The sequence below is a fragment of the Kwoniella bestiolae genome, chromosome 7, assembly GCF_000512585.2.
Source record: "Kwoniella bestiolae CBS 10118 chromosome 7, complete sequence".
Lineage (NCBI taxonomy): Eukaryota > Fungi > Basidiomycota > Tremellomycetes > Tremellales > Cryptococcaceae > Kwoniella > Kwoniella bestiolae.
Window position 1 is genome coordinate 434658 of NC_089247.1, and position 19732 is coordinate 454389.

At 47.5% G+C, this 19732-nt stretch overlaps 9 protein-coding genes and 1 non-coding gene across 10 annotated transcripts; 2 read left to right on the forward strand and 8 right to left on the reverse strand.

Moving 5' to 3' along the window:
* Positions 1 to 259: 259 nt before the first annotated feature.
* I302_108090 (uncharacterized protein) lies at positions 260 to 2500 on the forward strand (the record flags this gene model as incomplete). The annotated part of the gene is made up of 4 exons (XM_019194137.1): positions 260 to 932; positions 1102 to 1365; positions 1466 to 1605; positions 1736 to 2500. The coding sequence occupies 4 exons, from the start codon at positions 260 to 262 to the stop codon at positions 2498 to 2500; spliced, it is 1842 nt and encodes a 613-aa protein (XP_019044260.1).
* A 297-nt stretch (positions 2501 to 2797) lies between these two features.
* I302_108091 (lysine-tRNA ligase) lies at positions 2798 to 5447 on the reverse strand (the record flags this gene model as incomplete). The annotated part of the gene is made up of 8 exons (XM_019194136.1): positions 2798 to 2996; positions 3151 to 3419; positions 3515 to 3565; positions 3634 to 4441; positions 4579 to 4685; positions 4846 to 5013; positions 5162 to 5294; positions 5374 to 5447. The coding sequence occupies 8 exons, from the start codon at positions 5445 to 5447 to the stop codon at positions 2798 to 2800; spliced, it is 1809 nt and encodes a 602-aa protein (XP_019044259.1).
* A 433-nt stretch (positions 5448 to 5880) lies between these two features.
* Positions 5881 to 7035, forward strand: I302_108092 (mitochondrial 54S ribosomal protein uL15m; the record flags this gene model as incomplete). The annotated part of the gene is made up of 4 exons (XM_019194135.1): positions 5881 to 6033; positions 6104 to 6264; positions 6388 to 6749; positions 6902 to 7035. The coding sequence occupies 4 exons, from the start codon at positions 5881 to 5883 to the stop codon at positions 7033 to 7035; spliced, it is 810 nt and encodes a 269-aa protein (XP_019044258.1).
* A 190-nt stretch (positions 7036 to 7225) lies between these two features.
* On the reverse strand, positions 7226 to 8795 carry I302_108093 (uncharacterized protein; the record flags this gene model as incomplete). The annotated part of the gene is made up of 6 exons (XM_019194134.1): positions 7226 to 7920; positions 8021 to 8126; positions 8203 to 8353; positions 8485 to 8557; positions 8637 to 8716; positions 8791 to 8795. 6 exons carry the CDS (start codon positions 8793 to 8795, stop codon positions 7226 to 7228), a joined length of 1110 nt encoding a protein of 369 aa, XP_019044257.1.
* A 1578-nt stretch (positions 8796 to 10373) lies between these two features.
* On the reverse strand, positions 10374 to 11355 carry I302_108094 (uncharacterized protein; the record flags this gene model as incomplete). Its single annotated transcript, XM_019194133.1, has 3 exons — positions 10374 to 10676; positions 10880 to 11175; positions 11223 to 11355. 3 exons carry the CDS (start codon positions 11353 to 11355, stop codon positions 10374 to 10376), a joined length of 732 nt encoding a protein of 243 aa, XP_019044256.1.
* Positions 11356 to 12644: 1289 nt separating this feature from the next.
* Positions 12645 to 13082, reverse strand: I302_108095 (uncharacterized protein; the record flags this gene model as incomplete). The annotated part of the gene is made up of 2 exons (XM_019194132.1): positions 12645 to 12925; positions 12995 to 13082. 2 exons carry the CDS (start codon positions 13080 to 13082, stop codon positions 12645 to 12647), a joined length of 369 nt encoding a protein of 122 aa, XP_019044255.1.
* Positions 13083 to 13919: 837 nt separating this feature from the next.
* On the reverse strand, positions 13920 to 14860 carry I302_108096 (uncharacterized protein; the record flags this gene model as incomplete). Its single annotated transcript, XM_019194131.1, has 2 exons — positions 13920 to 14360; positions 14423 to 14860. 2 exons carry the CDS (start codon positions 14858 to 14860, stop codon positions 13920 to 13922), a joined length of 879 nt encoding a protein of 292 aa, XP_019044254.1.
* A 583-nt stretch (positions 14861 to 15443) lies between these two features.
* On the reverse strand, positions 15444 to 16153 carry I302_108097 (uncharacterized protein; the record flags this gene model as incomplete). Its single annotated transcript, XM_019194130.1, has 2 exons — positions 15444 to 15744; positions 15891 to 16153. The coding sequence occupies 2 exons, from the start codon at positions 16151 to 16153 to the stop codon at positions 15444 to 15446; spliced, it is 564 nt and encodes a 187-aa protein (XP_019044253.1).
* Positions 16154 to 16521: 368 nt separating this feature from the next.
* I302_108098 lies at positions 16522 to 16637 on the reverse strand. The gene has a single exon (XR_002022040.2). It is a non-coding gene; the product is annotated as a 5S ribosomal RNA (ribosomal RNA).
* Positions 16638 to 16875: 238 nt separating this feature from the next.
* I302_108099 (uncharacterized protein) lies at positions 16876 to 19297 on the reverse strand (the record flags this gene model as incomplete). Its single annotated transcript, XM_019194129.1, has 11 exons — positions 16876 to 17340; positions 17431 to 17604; positions 17677 to 17823; positions 17876 to 17938; positions 18001 to 18133; positions 18393 to 18540; positions 18620 to 18685; positions 18772 to 18873; positions 18958 to 18980; positions 19042 to 19050; positions 19119 to 19297. 11 exons carry the CDS (start codon positions 19295 to 19297, stop codon positions 16876 to 16878), a joined length of 1509 nt encoding a protein of 502 aa, XP_019044252.1.
* Between the last annotated feature and the right edge of the window lie 435 nt (positions 19298 to 19732).

The window sequence follows — 19732 nt, forward strand, 5'->3', positions numbered from 1 at the left end:
GGTTCACCTCCACTTGGTTCAAATGGGGATAGAGTGCCACCCAATCGGTGTTTTCGGAAATATACCGGTTTGCCTGACCCAACCCACTAACTTTTGTTTACTCTTTCATTTGATGTCACTTCCTTATTCACGGTATCACTTTATCACTTATCACCTCTTCACCATCACCTTCTTCTTCTTCTTTCCTCCCATTTACCATTTACCATCTCATTACATTAAACATCCCTCCACTATTCACGTCCACTTAGAAGCCATCACCATGGACGATCAACAATCCCACTCACACTCTCACTCACCTCTCAACCTAGCAGCAGCCAACGACATCCCCTCATTCGCCATCGACCCAGCCCTCGAAGCATCCAGCGAATTCTTCTCAAACTCCATATCAGCACTAGACGACCCTCACCAACATGACAACATCCCAACCCAGGTCGTAGGTGAAAACGAGGACCATGTAGATGATCATGGACATCCGACTCAGGAAGATATTGACGCAGTCATCAAAGCGTCCCTAGACCATGTACAAGCCCAGGCAGCGGCAGAGGCAGCCGCGCAGGCCGTAGCTGCTCTGACACGGATCGAAACTCCCATTCCTGAGGATGGCTCTACCCCACAAGCACAGGAAGAGGAGGAAGGGGGCAGTGAACCACCAAGGAAAAAAACCAAAGTTGATGATACTCTTCCTGGATGCGAGGGTAACCCAATCTCAAATCCACCGCTACATATTGCTCCTTTCTCTAAACCCGATAGACAGGCTGGTACTACCCCTTTACCCCTTTACTTGCTGTTCCAAGACAAGACACAGTTTCTTAGATGGTTGGATGCCGAGAGCAGTTGGTGCCATTTCGTTCAGAGACGGACGACGACGCCTGATAAGCGATCGGCGGAGAGGTTGCAGAGTAGGATTAGGGCTCATAATAGGAGCTTGGAAGGTGAGTGTTCTGAGCCCTCTTCGAATACAATACTGCTGTAAATACACCAAACCATACGTTGTACCAAAATTCTGGATATAGGATCTTTGCGCTGGTGTAATCATCTGTCATAAACCTGTTCATCTACCTTTAGATCCATACACCAGGCTGATCCTCTGATAACTCACAGCAATGACCCCCGAAGAACGAGCTGCCGCAGCCCCCCTGAAAACCCGTCGTCGAAAGAGGGTTTCACCCGTCTTTGAGAAAGTCACGTTCACATGCCATCATGCGGGGACCTACGAATCGAAACATTCGACTTCCTTACCGAAAGAGAAACTACGGTTGAACACGAAGAAATCGGTGAAATGTGCTTGTGCGAGTAGGATCGTGTTGAGCGAGTTGCAGAGTGGGGAATGTAAGGTCGTTTATCATTGGGGACATGAGGGGCATGGTGAGTGGCGTCTTATAAGATGAATGTCATCGATGGGTATCTTCGTGGGATTGAACAAATTAGCTTTGGATAATTCAGCTGATCATTCTTATCTCCTCAGATCCATTCTCAGATGCCGATCTCGAAGGTGGAAGATTACCCAAATCGATCGATAATTGGTTGACCAAGCAGATCGAGGTGGGCAAAAGCTTGGATGATATAAGGAAGGTGCTCAGTATTCCAGAGGAAGAGAAGGAGGCTGTGAGTATGACTTGCCATTCAAACATCTCATCTGCTCAGCGATGGATCGGTATCATCCCCTTCAAGTTTCCCATCGTGCTGTACCATTTATGATGATTGTCGTAGCTAATACGACCTCTCGTGTCCGTAGTACCTCGCCAAAGTCGCTTCCGACCCAACATCTCTCAACCCCGATATGCCCCCTCCGCTTGCCCTCGCCCTCAAAGTGAAATATCCAGATATCTACAACAGATATCGTAAGCTCAAAGGTCCGGTGAAAGAGCACAAGGTACTCAAGGGATCTACCAAGCGAACTTCAAGTGGAACTACCAAATCTGGTTCTCGAGCCAATGCCACTTCCGGCTCAGAGATGGGTAGTGCAAGTCCATTAGTCATCAATGAAGATCCCGAGCCTCCCTCGATAGAACAGCAGATGATGATGGAACTGAACGATAAACCTTTGGCCGAGGGTGAAATCGACCCCAATATAACTAGCAATACCGACGAACTAGAGACACTTCTACCATCCAGCTCGTACTCGCACAAGCAGGAAATCCAGTCGCAAGATCAAGGAATGTTATTAGACGAGCATTCAGAAGTAGATAACGAGTTCGCCAGACTCGCCTCATCGCATGATCTCCTATCTTCCAAAACGGATGAGGGCGTGGACACACACATGGATCTCCATTCCCATGAAGGTCTAGCGAGGGCATTGCTGGAGTTACCCAGCGCGGGACCTGGATTGAGGGACGAGGATGGGAATGAGATGAGTCTGGAGGAGGCGATGAGGAGGATGGCGGAGGGGGTGGCGGCTGTGGCTGCTGCTCAGGCTGAGGCTGAGGCGGGAGATCAGGAAGGTGGGGGAGAGATGTTGTCGGTGCAGGATGATCAAGGGGAAGAAGGTTCGAAAGTTTAATTGTGAATCGTTAGGTCGATCTTCTTCTGTACCTGTATGAGGGCTTGGGCTTTGTTGATTTTTGATTAGTGTTTCTTTTCGTCGACGTGTTGTGTTTCTCCTTGTTAGTCCTTGAGATATCGATAAGTCTTGTGAGAACGAATGATTTAGATATGCTCATGTATAATGTACAAGCCCAACAGCGAATCGTACCCTGATATATGCCCTTGTTGTGAATATCGATAAATGCATGAATGAGAAAGGACCCTTCAATAGTACCTGCATCATATACTATATTCACCATCTATCACACATCATCTAGAGTACAGTAGTCCCATCCTTGGCAGCTTCGGTAGAAGGCACAGAAGGAGCGACAGCCTCGTTGGAAGGTGCTCCGACAGGTTTCATAGCTGGGAAGAGCAAGACTTCCTTGATGTTGGCTGAATCAGTCAGGAACATGACTAATCTGTCGATACCCAGTCCCCATCCTCCGGTTGGAGGGAGACCGTATTCGAGGCTGTGAGATTGTCCAATAGCATGTAAGCGTTGTACTTCCAAATATCATGAATATCCTGTGTGTAAGATAAGGGACGCTCATCTGAAGGGGGAGGAATAAGATGTTTCGGAAGGTTGAGGTGTGAGATTGAATCAAGCAACGACGAAAAACCCACGCATCCAAGAAAGTCTCATCGACTCCCTGAGCCTCATCATCACCCGCCTCCTTCTGTCTGACCTGCTCCTCGAACCTATCCCTCTGGTCGAATGGGTCATTCAACTCGGTATAGGCATTACAGATCTCCTTGGTGCACATGAACGCCTCGAATCGCTCACATAATCCAGGTCGGGATCGGTGGTACTTGGCCAAGGGGGACATGACTTGTGGGTGACCGACGATGAACGAGGGGTTTATACATTGGTTTTCGATGAATTCGCCGACGAGCTGGGGGTTTAAGAGGTGAATGATTAGCATATGGCAGACATGACCGGAGAGTTGAGACTCAGGTAGGATGTGTGAGGGGTGATTGCAGAACTCACTTTGTCGAGTAATCTGGCGTTGGTCTTGGGTTCGGAGCAGTCGACGTTGTGCTACGATGCATATATCAGTATCATAGGTATATTGATGTCATATGTCGGGAGATGAAACTGTAACGCACCTTCTCACACAACTCCCTCAAGAACTTGTTGGCATTCTCATCATGCAAAGTCTCCCCTGGAGGGAACTTGACGTTCAACTGACTCTCCAATTCCCCAATCATATCAAACCTCTTCCAAGGAGTTGAGAAGTCCACAGTGTAAGCCTTCTTGCCCTCGCCCTTACCCTGAGGGTGGAACGTGACCTTATTGGTTCCGTAGAGGTACTGGACCAATCCCGAGATCATCGACTCGGTCATATCCATGAGATCGTACATGTCCGCATAGGCCATATAGAATTCACAAATGGAGAACTCGGGATTATGAGTCATGTCGATCTGCTCGTTTCTGAATACTCGTCCAATCTCGAAGACCCTGTCCAACCCTCCCACAACCAATTCCTTGAGGTAAAGTTCGGGAGCGATTCGCATGAAGAGGTCGAGCTTGAGATCGTTATGGTGCGTTACGAAGGGTTTGGCAGTGGCTCCTCCAGCTATCAAAGACATCATTGGTGTTTCCACTTCCAAGAATCCGAGGTTGTCCAAGAACTTTCTGATGTAGTTGACAACCTTTGATCTGGTTATGAAGATATCCCTCGTAGGAGGGTTCATGATCAAATCGAGGTATCGCTTTCTGTATCTTGTCTCCTGGTCTTGCACACCCTCTCGTCCTGGAAGTTGATGCAGACAGGGGGAGAGCAGTTGAATAGCAGAGATGGTGAGGGAGAGTTCTCCCATCTTGGTTCGAGAGGGGATACCGGTTACTCCTACGATGTCACCTCGTCGGATTCGGGAGTGGGAGGAGGTGAATTCTTCGAGAGAGGAGGCATTTCTACGTATCACCAATGGATAATCAGCATATGTCAAGAAAGGTGCATTCTTGGACTGACACGGTGACACCGACCGTGAAGTTTATGTTAATAACAGCAGTTGGACGGAACGGAGCCGATGAGAGGGATATATACTCACTGAGCTTGAGCCAAAACTTGCACCTTCTCACCATCCGCCTTCAAGTCGTAGAAGATGAGTTTGGAGGATGATTCTCTGATTGTCATGACCCTACCAGCGAGGGAGATCTAAAAACCATAAAAACCACATGTTAGCATCACTTCAACCGATATCATCAACGCCTCATTTCCCGTAGCAGCCCTGTCCACCATTCTGATAGACGCTTGGCTCATAATAACTTCCTCCTCAAGCGGGCACGGGAACCGTCTCAGATAAGACAACACTCACAGGCTTAACATCCGATACATGATCACCCTTGGCTATCTTACCTTCGACTCCCCATTCCTTGATGAACAAGGGTACAGATTGAGAGACATTGAATTTGTGAGGGTAAGGGTTGGGTGATTGGGATTTTCTGAGGGCTTGAATCTCCTTGATTCGGAGTTCTCGGAAGGCCTATGTCATACGAGAAGATGATATCAGCTTGGTCTCTGTGCAGCTTGGCTCTGAAGGGGTATATTGCCGGAGATAGCAAAGCTCGACAGAATAGATAACGAGATGCACTGCATGTATACATCATGTTCGAGAGGTAATATCCACTCACATGCGCATCCATCTCAGCCTCAGCAGCCTTGGAAGGACCTTTATCAGCCTTGGGAGCAGCGGCAGGTTGAGCGGCAGCCTTCTCGGCTTTCTTGGCTGCTAGGGCTCTTTCCTTTTGTCTTCGCTTGAGCTCGCTGATAATGTTCAACAGAGATGAGCACCTGACCACACAACTGCGAGTCGCTTGTGAATATGAAAAAGGAAGCAGCTTACGACTTGGATACCATCTCTCCGGTCACCTCATCCTTGTGGAGATTAGCTTGTTCAGCAGCGGCAGGAGCGGACATTCTGAAATTTCTAATTTGATGATAGTTGATATAAGAAGGATTGGGTTTCGCCAGTAGGACTCGGGGAGTAGATTGTATGTATGCTGTACCGACTATGCTACGTGTCAGAGCTCTGAGCATGCACGGTGAAGCTATGGTGTATATGAGTGAGGGCTATGAATGAGCTTGTTGCGATAAAAAGTTGTTAGTAGCAAAGATCAGAGCAAAAGTGCGAGTCGGGGTAGAATGTAGAGATAGAAAGCGAAGAAAAAGGAAGCATGACGTGGCAATGTCTGGTAGAGTGATAAGGATAAGGGGGGTTATCAAAGGTGTTTTCCTCTCCCTTTCTGAGATGTTAATGGATACTCGTATTACTTCACTTCTGTTCGACTTTTCAAACGGTGAATAGAGTATACATACACCTACACCCATACCATTGTTAAACTATTCAGACATGTCGCTCAACATATTCACTCAGCCCCTCCGATCCCTCCTATCATCCTCATCAAAACTATTCACCCCGTCATCCGGCGCATCATCATCAAGAGCAGCTTCCTCCTTCGCTCATCTAGGTGACCTGCAACCCGCCAAAGGATCAACTCACGTCGTGGGTATTTTTGCCAGCTAACCCTTATAGAGCAATTTCAATCAAAGGCTGATCACCGATATATTGATAGGACATCCGATATGGTCGAGGTCCAGGATCGCAGCGAGGCGGAACATCAGGTCGAGGACATAAAGGTCAAAAGGCAAGGAACGGTAAAGGTGTGAGATTGGGTTTTGAAGGTGGTCAAACGCCTTTACATAGGAAGGTACCCAAGAGGGGGTTCATCAATTTGTGAGTGGCGACGTCTTATCATTCTTTTCTCCCAACATCGTATATCTCCAAACCCAAACACCGTAGACCGTGAGCAAATAATCAATCCATCAAATACTAATATTTAATCGATGGATGATATAGCACATCCAAGACCTACGCCCCCCTGTCCCTCTCAACCCTCCAGAAATTCATCTCAGAAGGCCGTATCGACCCGACCCTCCCCATCGGCATATCCACCATCGTCCAGTCCAACGCCGTCCACGGTCTATCAGGATTCGCAGGTATCAAACTCCTTGGAGAACCCAACCCGGACTTACCATTACCCCAGCTCGAGTTGAATCTGTCGAGGTACTCGAAAGCCTCTGCTCAGTCTGTATTGGACGCTGGAGGAAAGGTCACGGCGGTGTATCATAATAACCTTTCGTTGAGGAGGGAGGTGTTCCCTGAGAAATTCATTGGGAGGGAGGTTGGGGATGCGAAGCCTACGAGGAAGAATGATATTTGTGAGTTGGGTCATTTCTCATTATGAGTTGAAAGTACGATGGGATATCCATGGCATAATGTACATACACAAATACCCCTCAAACAACCCCTTAGATTTTTGATTTCTTGGTCATATCGTTCGATCACGCTGATATATTTTTGAATTATTTAGTATACTACACCAACCCAAAGAAGTATGGGTATTTGGCAGAATCAGTATCTACCTCAGCAAGGAAGATGACTCCCGCTGAGTGGACAGAGGGTACTGTCAATGCTGCTGAGTCGCAAACACAAGCGCAGATATAGGTAGTTTAGTTGGTTGATGGTTGCTATATGCATTTATCATTATTCTACCTTGATGCATCCCTTGTCTGCATGTCAGGTCTAGGGTCCACGGTGTGCGATATGATAGTACAATTATGCATCTTCATGCAATGTACAGTTGACTTGCAGCGAGTGAACATGGTGTTGGAGTGATGTTGAATAGGTAATTTGTTCACCTTCTGTAATCACGATCACGTTCATCCCTCCCCCTATCCCTAACTCTATCCCGATCATCCCTATACCTTCTTTCTCTATCCCTATCCCTCTCGTCCTCTCGATACCTTCTATCTCTATCATCATCCTCTCTCGGCCTGTTCCTCCTATCCGACCCATCCCTATCACGAGAGTCGTATCGTTCATCTCGATCGTATCTTCTAGCACTACTGGATGGCCCATCATCCCTTCTGGATCTATTTTCTCGTTCTCGCTCCAATTCAAATTTCCCATCCCTCCAATCATCCCTATTCGCCCTTCGATTCCTATCGTCAAACCTGATATCTTCAGGTCTTCGTCTGTCCTCTGACCTGCCATCTCTGGCTCGATCCTCAGAAGATCTCCTACTATCTTCCGCCGTCCTCCTCCTAGGGGACGATATTCCATCCCTACGTCTATGCGTGCCCTCCTCCTCCTCAACCTTAACTCCCCCCTCCTTCTTCCGCCTCTTCTCATCCTTCCTCAACCTCTTCTCCTCTTTCCTCCTCTTCCTCTCCTCTTTACTCTCTCCCTCGTGCTTCCTCTTCTTCCCCTTCTCTCCCTGGGTCAAAGCCTTCTTCGCCTTCTTCTTCTCGGATCGAATGAACTCTGCCATTGGGTCTTCTTCGTCTAGATTATCCTTCTCTGATTCGGAGGAATCGTCAGAGTCGGAATCTATGATATACGTAGTCAGCTCAAAGCCATTTCAACCTCCAGATGCGGCCATGGGGAGGGATGAGAGATAGTTAGAAGATGATGAACAGATTAGACATACCTGATAGAACCGGTGGCATGGCATTATAAGTAGGTTCCTCGGGCTCTTCGTACTCCCCTTCGTCATTCCTTTTACCTGGCTGACGGTAATTCCTCGTGTGATCGACCTAGACATGTGGTGGGATGACGCAAGTCAGTCTTACATCCTTGAGATAGCTATTGTCAAAGAACGATTCCACTCACCCGTATTGTCCGTCCCAAAACCTGCGCACCATTCATATTATCCACAGCCAACACCGTACTCCTCTGATCCTCATACATCAGGAACCCGAATCCCCTGGTTTTACCGGTTTCCTTATCCCGCGGTAAGTTTACATCGATAATCTCTCCCCATCTATAGCGATTTCAATCGGATAGAAATCAGCGACCTCCCTCATCTGATAGCAGTCCAGGGGGTGGGAGTCTGATTTGAAGTTGATCTGTAACGATGGACGAACAGTATATGATTAGTGGTAGAGTACTCACTGTGAAAAGATGGTAATAACATCTCCCTCGGAAAGCTCGAACGCCAATCCACCAACGAAGATATATGCCGAATCTAGTATACAACCATCACGTCAGATGAGCTGTGCTCTTCTTTAGATACTAGGACCCTAGAAATGGAAGTACCGGCTCACCTTTGTACTCGTCATGCCATGATCCTTTTACACCCAGCTGCAACTCTCTTTCATTTATACGGTTGATTTCGCGTATCGTGCTGGAAGATAACAGTTACTTGAGCAGTTGGTTGTTGAAAGAGATAGCAGTATCGAGTATGAACGCAAGACTTACTTCATGGTGATATAATCTAATCTAGCGATCTGGCGGCCTTGGGGGGGTAGGGGAGGGGGTTGATGGTGCAGAGGGGATTACTGCATTTATCAATACTTTAACTTGATGGGCAGAGGTGAGACAGACATCTCAATGAAGAAACGCCGAGGCTCACAAGGACCTCCACCTTTTTTTCAGTTACGAGTATGAGTATACTATACTTTTGTTATGGTTGGTGAGTTTTCTCCTTCCATTAGATCTACAAGGCTGGTTGACATCCTATCATCTATCATGAGCTCTTACAGCCAGCAGACGTTGCTCGGTCCACATTGCACTCCTCTCATACCGCCCCTGCTTCTGGTATCTGGTGTGAGCAGCTCAAAGATCCTCTGAGGAAATCATATAAGGAATTGTTGCGTTTGTGATATTGCAGCCAAAAGTGAACAATCGACAATGTTTGTTATTACAATACATGCATGGGTTGGACCTGAAGATATCAGCCGAGGGCATGTAATGCTGAACGATTGACTACCGAATGCGACATATGCTAAGACAATGAGGTGCAAATGCGCAAGGAAATGTATGCCAGGGTTAACGCACGCTGTATATATACATCATTTAGGGCGCTGTCGTCGGCTCTGCGCTTTCGTGTAACAACGGTGTGCGGAGCCCACCGCAATTTGTGGTGTGGGCTCATCACGAGTGCTCTTTAGACTCGTGTTCGATCCTCTGGATCTTCAAAAGCATTGTTATATTCAACCAATTTTTTTTGTTTGTTTTTTCGTTTCTCATTTCTTTTTTTTTTTTTCAATTGCCAGGGCGCGCGGGCCGGGTTGAGGATAGGGATAACATCAAACACTTTTCTCCACAAAATTATCCTTGTCTCCGAGTTTCCCATCCAGGGACCCAACAATCAGGTTCAATCAGGTCAACCGGAATCAGGACCATCCCCGTTCATATAAGGAACACATGGTATCAAACATCATGAGGCACAAGATTGACAAACCCTCTCAATGAGAATACAATTGGAAGGATGTATATCATTATTTTCTCCTTTCTTGTATCAAGACAGATCGAATTGATTAATGTGGTGAGAAGTATGTCGTCGCTGCAAGTAAGTCCAAAGCTGCATACATGATTGCCGCGCCACGGCGGCATTTTTTTGAGAGCGTTCGAAGCCGCTGAATGTGTAACCCCAGGGAGCCTGAATCATATAGTCTGTAAGAAAAAATCCGGACCATATCCTGAGATGGTTGACAAGCCGTCATTGGGTTAGCCGCGTCACGGGGTCATGATGAAAACTATTCTTCTGACACCTCATGATGATTTGAATATAACAATGCTAATCTACTGAATTAGCCGGTCCGGAACCAAATTTTTTTGTTCACCAAGTTCTCTCAATGAGCGGTATACTTTCCCCATAGGCAGTATGCACAATGTGTATGACGATCTGAAGATTACATGCATCCGTTCATGCAGCTGATCCGGCGCAGAAACAGTGACTCAAATTAGTTCCAATGCCTCTCAGTTTTCAGTATCCTACAGACAATGCATGCATGACTATGACCCGCTCCAAGCAGATATAAAATCAGGTCAAGGTCAATCTACCTAAACGATCTCCTGAAGTAACTCCAAACCCCTTTTCCATTGCTCTCATTGTGTTGCGTGTGGCTGACTACTGTCTCGTTAGAATGGTGTGATTCTCCATCCTCACTTTGCTCTTTCTCCTTTTCAAGGTCTGTCGTCATACTTTCAACGTCAGTTGCGGAACCAATTTGTAGGTTTTCCCAATCCGAAAGTCTCTCCCAGCTCTGAGATCCCACCTCGCTTTGCGGTCCTTCGTCTGTTCCGCTTTGTCCATCGAGATCCGTTGTCTTCGCCTCAGTCTGAGTTCCGCCTTCATCAAGCTGCGACGCGACACCACTCTGAAGATCAGCTTGTTTCTGTGATTCCCTCTCCTTCCGTCTCGATAATTCACGTGCCACGAAGTGCGGACGGTGGATACATCGATTCTTGTATTCCTTAGAGGGTTGTTCTTAAATCAAAAAACCCATCAATATTTGCGTTCGCGTCAGATAGTCCTCGCAAAGATCTTCATGACAGGACTCACCGACGATACTCCCAGAACCGTTCCTTGAACAGTATGCACCCCCTCTTTCCCTTCCAAAGACATGATCTGCTGTGCCAAAGCTTCGTCGAACCCGACGTTCGATAGATCAGATCCATTGGTTGGCTTAAGATCCGAGTGAGGGATCTTATGTATGTTATAGAAAGTCGGTACATGCCATTCTGCACCACGTATCTCCCTCGTGTTCCAGTTCAGGACTTCCGTGTCATGTAACTCCTGTGAGAGGAGATGGGCGCTGGGCACGGCAGGGGAGGTAAGACGGGATGAACCGATCCGATCTTGAATTGCACGTTAGTAGTGCAGTCTTTATCTTCTGTGCTGCTACCCTGTGTTGCAGTGTTTGAAGTTCGAACATCAGAGATCTCGAGCTTCACGCTGCCTTTGTAGTATGCTGAGCCTAGGACCATCACCATCCCATCTGAGTTCCCTTTGTAAAATTCCTTGATAGAGTCGGACATGTTGCAATCGATCGATATGTATGGACGATACGAGAAAATTAAGTGAGTTACGAGTGACCATATACTGGAGATGAACTTGAAGAAATCCACAGTTAATAACGGATCACTCAGGAGCCAAGAAGCGTCTATATATACCTTAACCATCTCGTCAGAGCATCCCCTTCGGAAGGAACTGGGCAAAGGGCTTCTGCTCCACCCAAGTTAGAAGCACGCCACTAAAAAGGGACGAGGAGAAGGGAGGAGGTATGACAACGGGAATGCGACTTGCAATTTCCAATTCTGAGGGATATGGTGTAAACGTCACATAAGTACAATAAAGGAGCATAGCTCGAATTGCCAATCGATGTGAGGATGGTCTGGACCCGTAGAAACACGGAAGAGACTCCTGATTCGCTTCTGTGATAGTTCGAGCGATCGTACTTGCTGTCATTATCAAAATATGACTACTGTACAAATGACCCCTAGCAATACACAGAAACATCTCTCGCTGGGACCTTTCCACCCCATCCTGTGAAGCAGCTCGATGGGGTTGGGTAGCTGTGGCGTCGCAGGCTTGCTCTAGATACTCAGGACTAGAACATACACCCCACTTAGTCAGTTCTTTCGGACTTTCGGAATGTCGTTTCGTCTGATACGAAATGAAATGTGGCTTCGGATCAGCACGAGCAGCTTTTCCTTCCCTTTTGGCATGATTTGTCTCATCTGTCCGTCGCGCACTGTTGGTGGGACTCACGTATAGAATGTGAAAGCAAAGCACGGTAGGATATGGGCTAAGGTCGTGGGCAAAAGATGTCCTTTCCGTTTATCATCTGTCAAGGCGTAATATTCATTCTGAGCCCCTTTGATATGGATCCAATCTCTAATACTTACACAAAGGATGCATCAATGTCCTGTTTAAACGAAAACATGGTAACTGTCAGACTCAAGAATGGAAAGGAGCCCTCCAGGACTTCCAAAAGGGGGTCCTCTTGCTTCCTGTGTCAGCTGCTGTTTGAACCATAGCCTGGTCAGGAGGATCGTTTTGCCTACCCTCTCCTTTATGTGTCTCAGGAGCAGTTGGCTTACTTTCATTATCACTTGCTGCAATGCACTGGGACCGTTCACTGATCTGCCGTTCCTTCGCCTCCTTTATCTTCTGCCTCTCTAGCTCTACAAACTTGCTGCTTTTATTAAATGCACGCCAAACTGCTTGAGAGGGAGGGCCCTCAGAGATACCGTCGTTCCAAGATCCATATGGTCAGCATTTCTCACACATAGTCTCGTGACAGGCTCAAGCTCGGGACATCAAGTTACGGGGAGGAAAGGACGAGACCTACAGGATAGACTCCCAAAACCCTACCATGAACGGTATGAGTCCCTTCCTTCCCCTCTTTAGACATGATCTCATCGGCTAACTCCCTACTGAACGCAATTTTGGAAAGTCCAGATCCGCCTCCAGTGAGGATGTTTCTGAGTGGACCGGACAATGTCGGCACATAATATCGTTCCAATGGCATCTTTTCGGCGGTCCACCCTGATACTTTCGTATCCTTCAACAATCCTGAGAGGTAATTGGAGACGGGCGCAGCCTCTGAAGGTCAAAACGGTTGAGCATCTCGAATATGGAAACTTGTGTCCGTGATATTTCCATCATCCGCACCATCGTTGGTGGGTTTCGTTCGGACGTTAGAGAGGCCAAGTTTGACCCAGCCGGTGTAGTAGGTTTTATCAATGCGGAACGTTGACATATCCCGGTAAACTTCGTATACATCGTCACTTTCGTTAGTGTCGTTCGTGATGTGATCGCTCATTTCGGATTCCAGAGAAACGAAACTGCAAGGCGTATAAATATAAATTTATGTATATGGATGAACAAAGTGAGTTAGGTCAGAAGTACGTGTCGTGATAAATACTTGATTGTTCTGTCTTTATACCTTGGCTAGCCGCTATTGCCACACATGCGCCGTCAATGCTTCTGCGCCAATTCGAAGCCGATGAGGAGATCTTTGAAAGGAGATCTGGCAGAAAGGAGGTGGTATGACGTTTACGACACGGCTCGCTAAACAACCATCCAGGTGTGTTAGATCCGTCCTGATAGCGGCAGGATTGACGCTGTTTGTCTGATATCATACAAAAAGCGAGCTTCTACTTTGACTTCTGACAAGAAGAGTAAACAAAGCACATCTCAACACTCTGACACGACCTTTGGATGGTCACTCCACATTCCCCTTTATGTGCAGCTTCAGAATTTCCCTTGAATTTCCGTCATAGGCCGAAGATTGTTCCGTTGGCTGCTTACAGCGGCATAGCCGACCAAAAAATAATCACGCAAGTGAGGGAAGCGCAAACGATTGTGATTGTGGGAAGCTATACCATATCCTTTCTTTTGGTCGAAGTCTTCTCTCTAAGTTCTTCCATAAACTGTCATGTCGGCCACGTGCCTATATAATCAGTGGACATTCCCGGCGGTCGGGGATGTTCAAAATGTAACAAAGGTACCGGCGTAACCAGCCGTCGATACCGCTGACCTATAAAAGCAACGATTGAACATCCCCGACCGCCGGGAATGTCCACTGGTTATATAGTCACGTGGCCGACATGACAGAACTGTACCATAGTGGCAGTTGCTCCCAGGATTGTAAGTCGTCACCAATGTATGATTGCCGCTTCTGTGTGCTTCGCTCCTCAACGTTGGTACCTTGCTGCTCAACATCGGCGCTTTGCTTCTCGACGTTAGTACTTTGATTCTCAATGTTGTTTCTTTGCTCTTCGAGCTTCAGGCTTTGCTCTTCGGCCTTCATACCTTGCTCCTCATCCGTCAAGTTTTGCTGCTCGACTTCCGTTGTCTCGCCTCGACTGTGATTTGTGGTCTCACTCGGTGCTTCGACATGATCATACAGATCGCCACGACTTTCAAGTTCGGCTTGAAGTTGCTGTTCCCTTTCCTCCAGTCTTCTCGCCTTCTCATCCGCCACACACTTCTCCATCTTATTTCGACGATCCTTGAAGTCAGGACTCCAACAGATCTGTTTTATATCCGTCAGTGAGAGCTGAATCTCCTAGAGAATTTACCTATACCTGCACTTACATGTGACAGCCCATACATCGTTCCCTGAACGGTATGTACCCCTTGCTTTCCTTCTTTCGACATGATCTCCTTCGACAGAGCATCACTGAATGCGATTTCGGATAGTCGAATTCGTGCATATGCTCCTGGATTCGGTCTATAACGTGACACGTTGTACTCCTCGCCCCACATCTTTCTTTTGGTCCAACCTCCGACTGTGGTGTTAGGCAGCCTCTGCGACAGGAGATGGGCGGACGGCGCAGTGCCTTCTGGGAGAACGGTTTGACAAGGCCCAATATCAAAATCCGCGCTGGTGACGTCCTCTTTGCGGGTAACAGTTCTGGTGAGTTTGACATTGGAGATGTCGAGCTTGACACTGCCCTTGTAATGAAAATTGTTCAATGCCATGAAAGCCTCATCTGGATCTCCCTTATAGAAATCATCGTCAGCGTCACTCATCGCGTGTCTCGCTCAAACCTTGTGCAATGTGGTGTACTTGGCAGTTTGTGAGAGGTGAGCCCTAAAAATGGGATTCGGTGAGTATAGAGAGGAAGGTCAGAATAGGACATATCGTCCGTTGATTGGTCCAGTATTTATACACTTAAGATGTCCCCCTCGGCTATGCACGGTACCAATACGATTCCTCTTCGATAAAAGATGACTTATCGCTTCATGAGGGGACTAGGAAGAAAGGAAATGGTCAGACGACATCATCATCCCATCGCAAGTATTCCACCTTCCTTGTTCCATTGCGAACGTCATCGAAAGTGACCTGGCCACATCAAATGGGCCAATGATGCCATCGTCAAGAAGAAGACGGATTGGTTGGTCAATTCTTGAAGTGGACGTGTGAAACACGTCAGAGCAACCCCTGTCGTACTAGTGAAATCGCTCCACAAAACTGCTGTCTCACTGTTTCCTTTCTTGTCGCAATCGTGCGAGCGTAACATCCAGAATGGAGGCATATTTTCATACGAGCTCGTAAACTCATGGAACAGTCTAGCCCCACCTATATGACCTTGTGCGTCATGATCCGAATAATCTAAACTTCGCCTTTGATCTTCCTCTCCAACTCCCTAACCTTGACCATCTCCTCCTCCTTTTTCTCCTTGAGCGTTTTCCTCTTCTTGACCCTAAGACCCATCTTCTCCCTAGCTTTGTTCTTAGCTTCCTCTCTTCGTTTCTTGTCCCTAGCTTCGATCTGTTTGGGAGTAAGGGGTATATCTTCTTCGGCAATGCCTACGCCGCCTATGGAGGCTCCACGTAGTCGGATACGGTTGCCTGAGAGGTATTCTGTGATTACGGGGGAGGCGGCGGGACGATATTTGTGTTCGTCGGAATATCTGCGGGTTGGCGGGGGATGCAGTAGATCAGGCAGAAGGGGTGATTGTATTGAAATGGCCAAGGTGGATAGGTTGGGAATGATAAGAAATGTTCACGTCAGCACACCACTCCTATCAATCATGAACGACCCAACTTACATACTCACCGACTAGCATATATGATCGTAGGTTTTTGTTCCTCCATACCCTTCCTACCTAACCAGACACTGAACCAAGCCATGAACAGCAATGCTAAGACCAGCAGGATCCTCTTCCACCATGATGGAGGGGGTCTGTTGAATTCTTCCTGGACTGAACGGCGGAGCGGTCGATAGGATGGATCTGTCTCGTGTTGAGCGTGGGATGGTGGGAATGAAGATGAGGAGGCTCGACGGTCATCGTCTGTTTGAGGGATGGGTTGATATGACATGGTGAGGGGTTTTATGTATAGTTCGGTTGCGTGACTTTGTCTATGCCTGAGTCACTTGTCGTTCTCGAGTGAGATGCCCCTATCGAATGTTTAGACTATTAAATAAGAAAGGTTGAAAAAGTCGAAAAGGAAAGAAAGTCAAGATGGATATGAATTGCACAGCAAGAATTCGAAGTACGACAGTGACATGGAGGGCGCACGATCCGGGATCAATTATCAGGCGTATAGTTCACTTGGTGGCACTTTGGCGAACGATCGTGTCCATTTTGGAGCTGTACTTTCGACAAGGCTTCATCCCCCACACCTTTGCTTTAATCTGTCGACCAGCCGCTCTGAACGCTGGCCGTCAGGTGATTCCGATGAGCAAAAACTACAGCACTCGGGATTGCCAGATGGTCCCCCACTTTGGTACTGACCGAGCGACATCCAGGTTAAGCTGCGCTGAGCGGACGGGAAGCGGCGTTTTCTAGATTCTATAACCGTAGATGAGGGTTGATGTGTCGAGAGGTGATAGAAGAATGACTTATACGGGACATTGAAAAGGGGATTTGGTCAATGATAACACAAACGTGCATCCCAAATGTACATATCAATTCCAATCACCAACGTAAAATCCCTCCTACAGAAGATACAGGAAACTACCTAAAGACGAATTGTAAACATCCTATATTTATATACTCCACTTCGCACCCTTCACGAACCAAATACAGTGTATTCTATACCTAGTATCCGACGTATCTCCATCCCAAATCAACTTGTTCCTGCGTAATACCGTGTCTCATAGCGTGTCTGGCCTTCTCACCTCCGGCGTCCAATTTGGCATTCTCCCTTCTCACGTAGAACCTATACCCAGTGATGATAAACAGGAAGAGAACGTTGCACGCCAAGACCATACCGAATCCGGCGTAGAAGTGAGGAGGGGCGTACCACACATAGGCGGACCATACGTTCGAGGTTCCTCCGATGGCATTGATAAGTGCCAGACCGGCTGCTCGCTTGGGGTAGGGTCGTGCGACGTGGAGAGAGAGGGTGTTGTAAATGAATAACTGGGGAACAACGTTACAAATTGGAGTTAACATGATCGCGAAGTATCTTGCGGCTATGTTGAGGGTCGCGACGGCGATGATATAGGTCATGATACCGATGGAGAGACAAATGACGATGGGAAGGTAAATTTTTCCATGTTTCTGCAAAAATCGAGGAAAAAAACAAAAACAAAAACCAAAAAAAAGTTATCAGCTGCATGTATCGTAAGATCGAGCGCGGTGTGCACTTACATCTGAGTACCAAGACAGCCCGTAGAAGAAGAAACAGACGAAGATGTATGGCGGAGCAGTCAACACAAGAGTTATGATGTTGTTGTAACCCAACGACTTGATGATGGTAGGGAAGAAGTTTCCGACGGAACCCATAGCTTGGGACATGATCATGCAGATGATGAGAGTGTAGACCTGACGAGGAAATTCTTGTTAGCTTGGCCCCCCAAACGCAGAGTGATGGATGGTCTCAAGGACTCGACATACCTTCGGGTCAGCCAGGGCAGAGACATAGGCTTTGATATTGGAACCTGTCTCATGAGCTTCCGCGGCACCAGCTTCCTTCTCAAGTCTATACACGGCGTAATCCCTTTCGATGGGGCTAAGCAGTTTGGCGTTATGTGGGTATTCGGGCTAGGTGAGGCGGTCAGTCTCGAATAGACGCTGAGAAAAGATAAATACACACCATGAAAGTAGCGAAGATAATTCCGCAGCCGACGGTGGCAACACCTTCAATGATGAACAACCACTAAGCAAGTGAAGACACGCGTCAGCAAAGCAAACAATATATCCAGGTGATAGGCTACTCACTCTCCATCCTCGGATACCATGTGCACCGTCAAGCTTTAACACACCAGCGGCAATGAGACCACCGAACCCGTTACCCAATTGTTGACCGATAAAAAGGCCGGCATATCGTTTACCCAACTCTTTCTTTGTGTACCTATTCGAGCACATCAAATGTCAGCTTCTCTTCCTCACGATCCTCATTCTTCCCTCCGACTATATCCTTCCTTCTCTCTCCCTCTCTCTCCCCGTCTCCCCTCACTGCCCGATCACTCGTCGTTTCCGTCCCGGGCCCCTTCTGCACGTTGTCCGGTATCCCTCCTTTCCCCTCCTTCTCCTTTCCGTTCGCCGTTCGCCCTTCTCCTCTTTCCTTCCCCTGTCCGCCTCGCACAGAGAGGGAAGGAGGGAAGACTCACCAAGCAGAAAGATAGTACAAGCACCCTGGGAAGAAGACCGCTTCCGAGGCACCCAACAGAACTCGAATACCCAGGAGGGCAGAATACGATTGAACAGCAGCGGTACAAGCAGAGATCGTACCCCAAATGATGACCGCGCAACAGATATCTGCCAAAGTGTGAACAACGTTTGCATCAGCTGAGGTCAACACACGCGCGCTGCACATTCGCGAGAAGTGACAACTTACAGAGACCTGGTCTGCTGAAAAGGGATATCAAGTAGTTGGAAGGGATTTGGAAAGGGATGTATCCGGCTAAACAGGGGTACAAGGGACGAGTCAGCCCAGGGGTTGTCGCAGTTGAGAAATGGTCAAGCGGTGCGAAGGAAAGGGATACTCACCATACAAAATAGCGATAGCAGTAGCGAACTGCTGGGTAGTCATATGCAGATCATCCATGATACCTTGTAATTTAGCTGCGGCCAAGTTCTGTCTATCGATATCTGGGGTGAGAGAACACAATTAGTAAGTGATTGCCTCTTCCTGGGTACAACGATCTGGAATTACTGATCGAATGGGTAACTCACAGTTCAGAACGTAAAGAATCATACTGCATATCAAGTCCATCAGTAAATGCCCATTGCTTCCGTGGTATTCACATAACAACTCACATAATAGGCCTAAACAAGCATCCATCACAATCAGCCCCTATACCCGTCTGTAATCTTATAGACCAAAGCAGACTCACAAAATCACAGCATCCATCTTTCTGACCATCTTCTTCTCGATCGCCAGAATCTCACTCTCGCTCAAATCCCTCAACGAAGCAGGTAAAGGTTTCTCCCCATTCTCGATTTCGACATGCTTGGTCTCCTCCTTATCGATCGCTTGGTCGATTGACTGCACCTGCTCGAGCGGTGTTGACATTGTGCAAATGTTGATGGGTTGGACGTCCGCCAGAGATGTATTTATATCTATGCTATGGGATGTCTGGCTGTACCAAGTATACACAAGGACTGACTGGGTGAGGGGAAAATAAAGGGATAAGATCGGGGTATTGCACAAGCTTTATATACATCTTTTGGAATCAATTATGACAGCAAAGGAGGAACATCCTCGGGCCGAAAAGTCGGTACAGCATGCAAGAGCGAAAATTCGAATACACTTTTGGGCTGAACAGAATCCATGCACATGCTGGTGTATGCTTCTCACGGCTCTTCTCTTGAAGGGTGATGATGTTCGCTCGCAGGGATGACAGGAGCTCCAAATGCTACCCTTATCTTCCTCCAGACTAACCCCATTGAGCGATGATCGGAAGGATCCAACCGGGGGACCGACTTGGAGAAATGGAGAACCCGACTT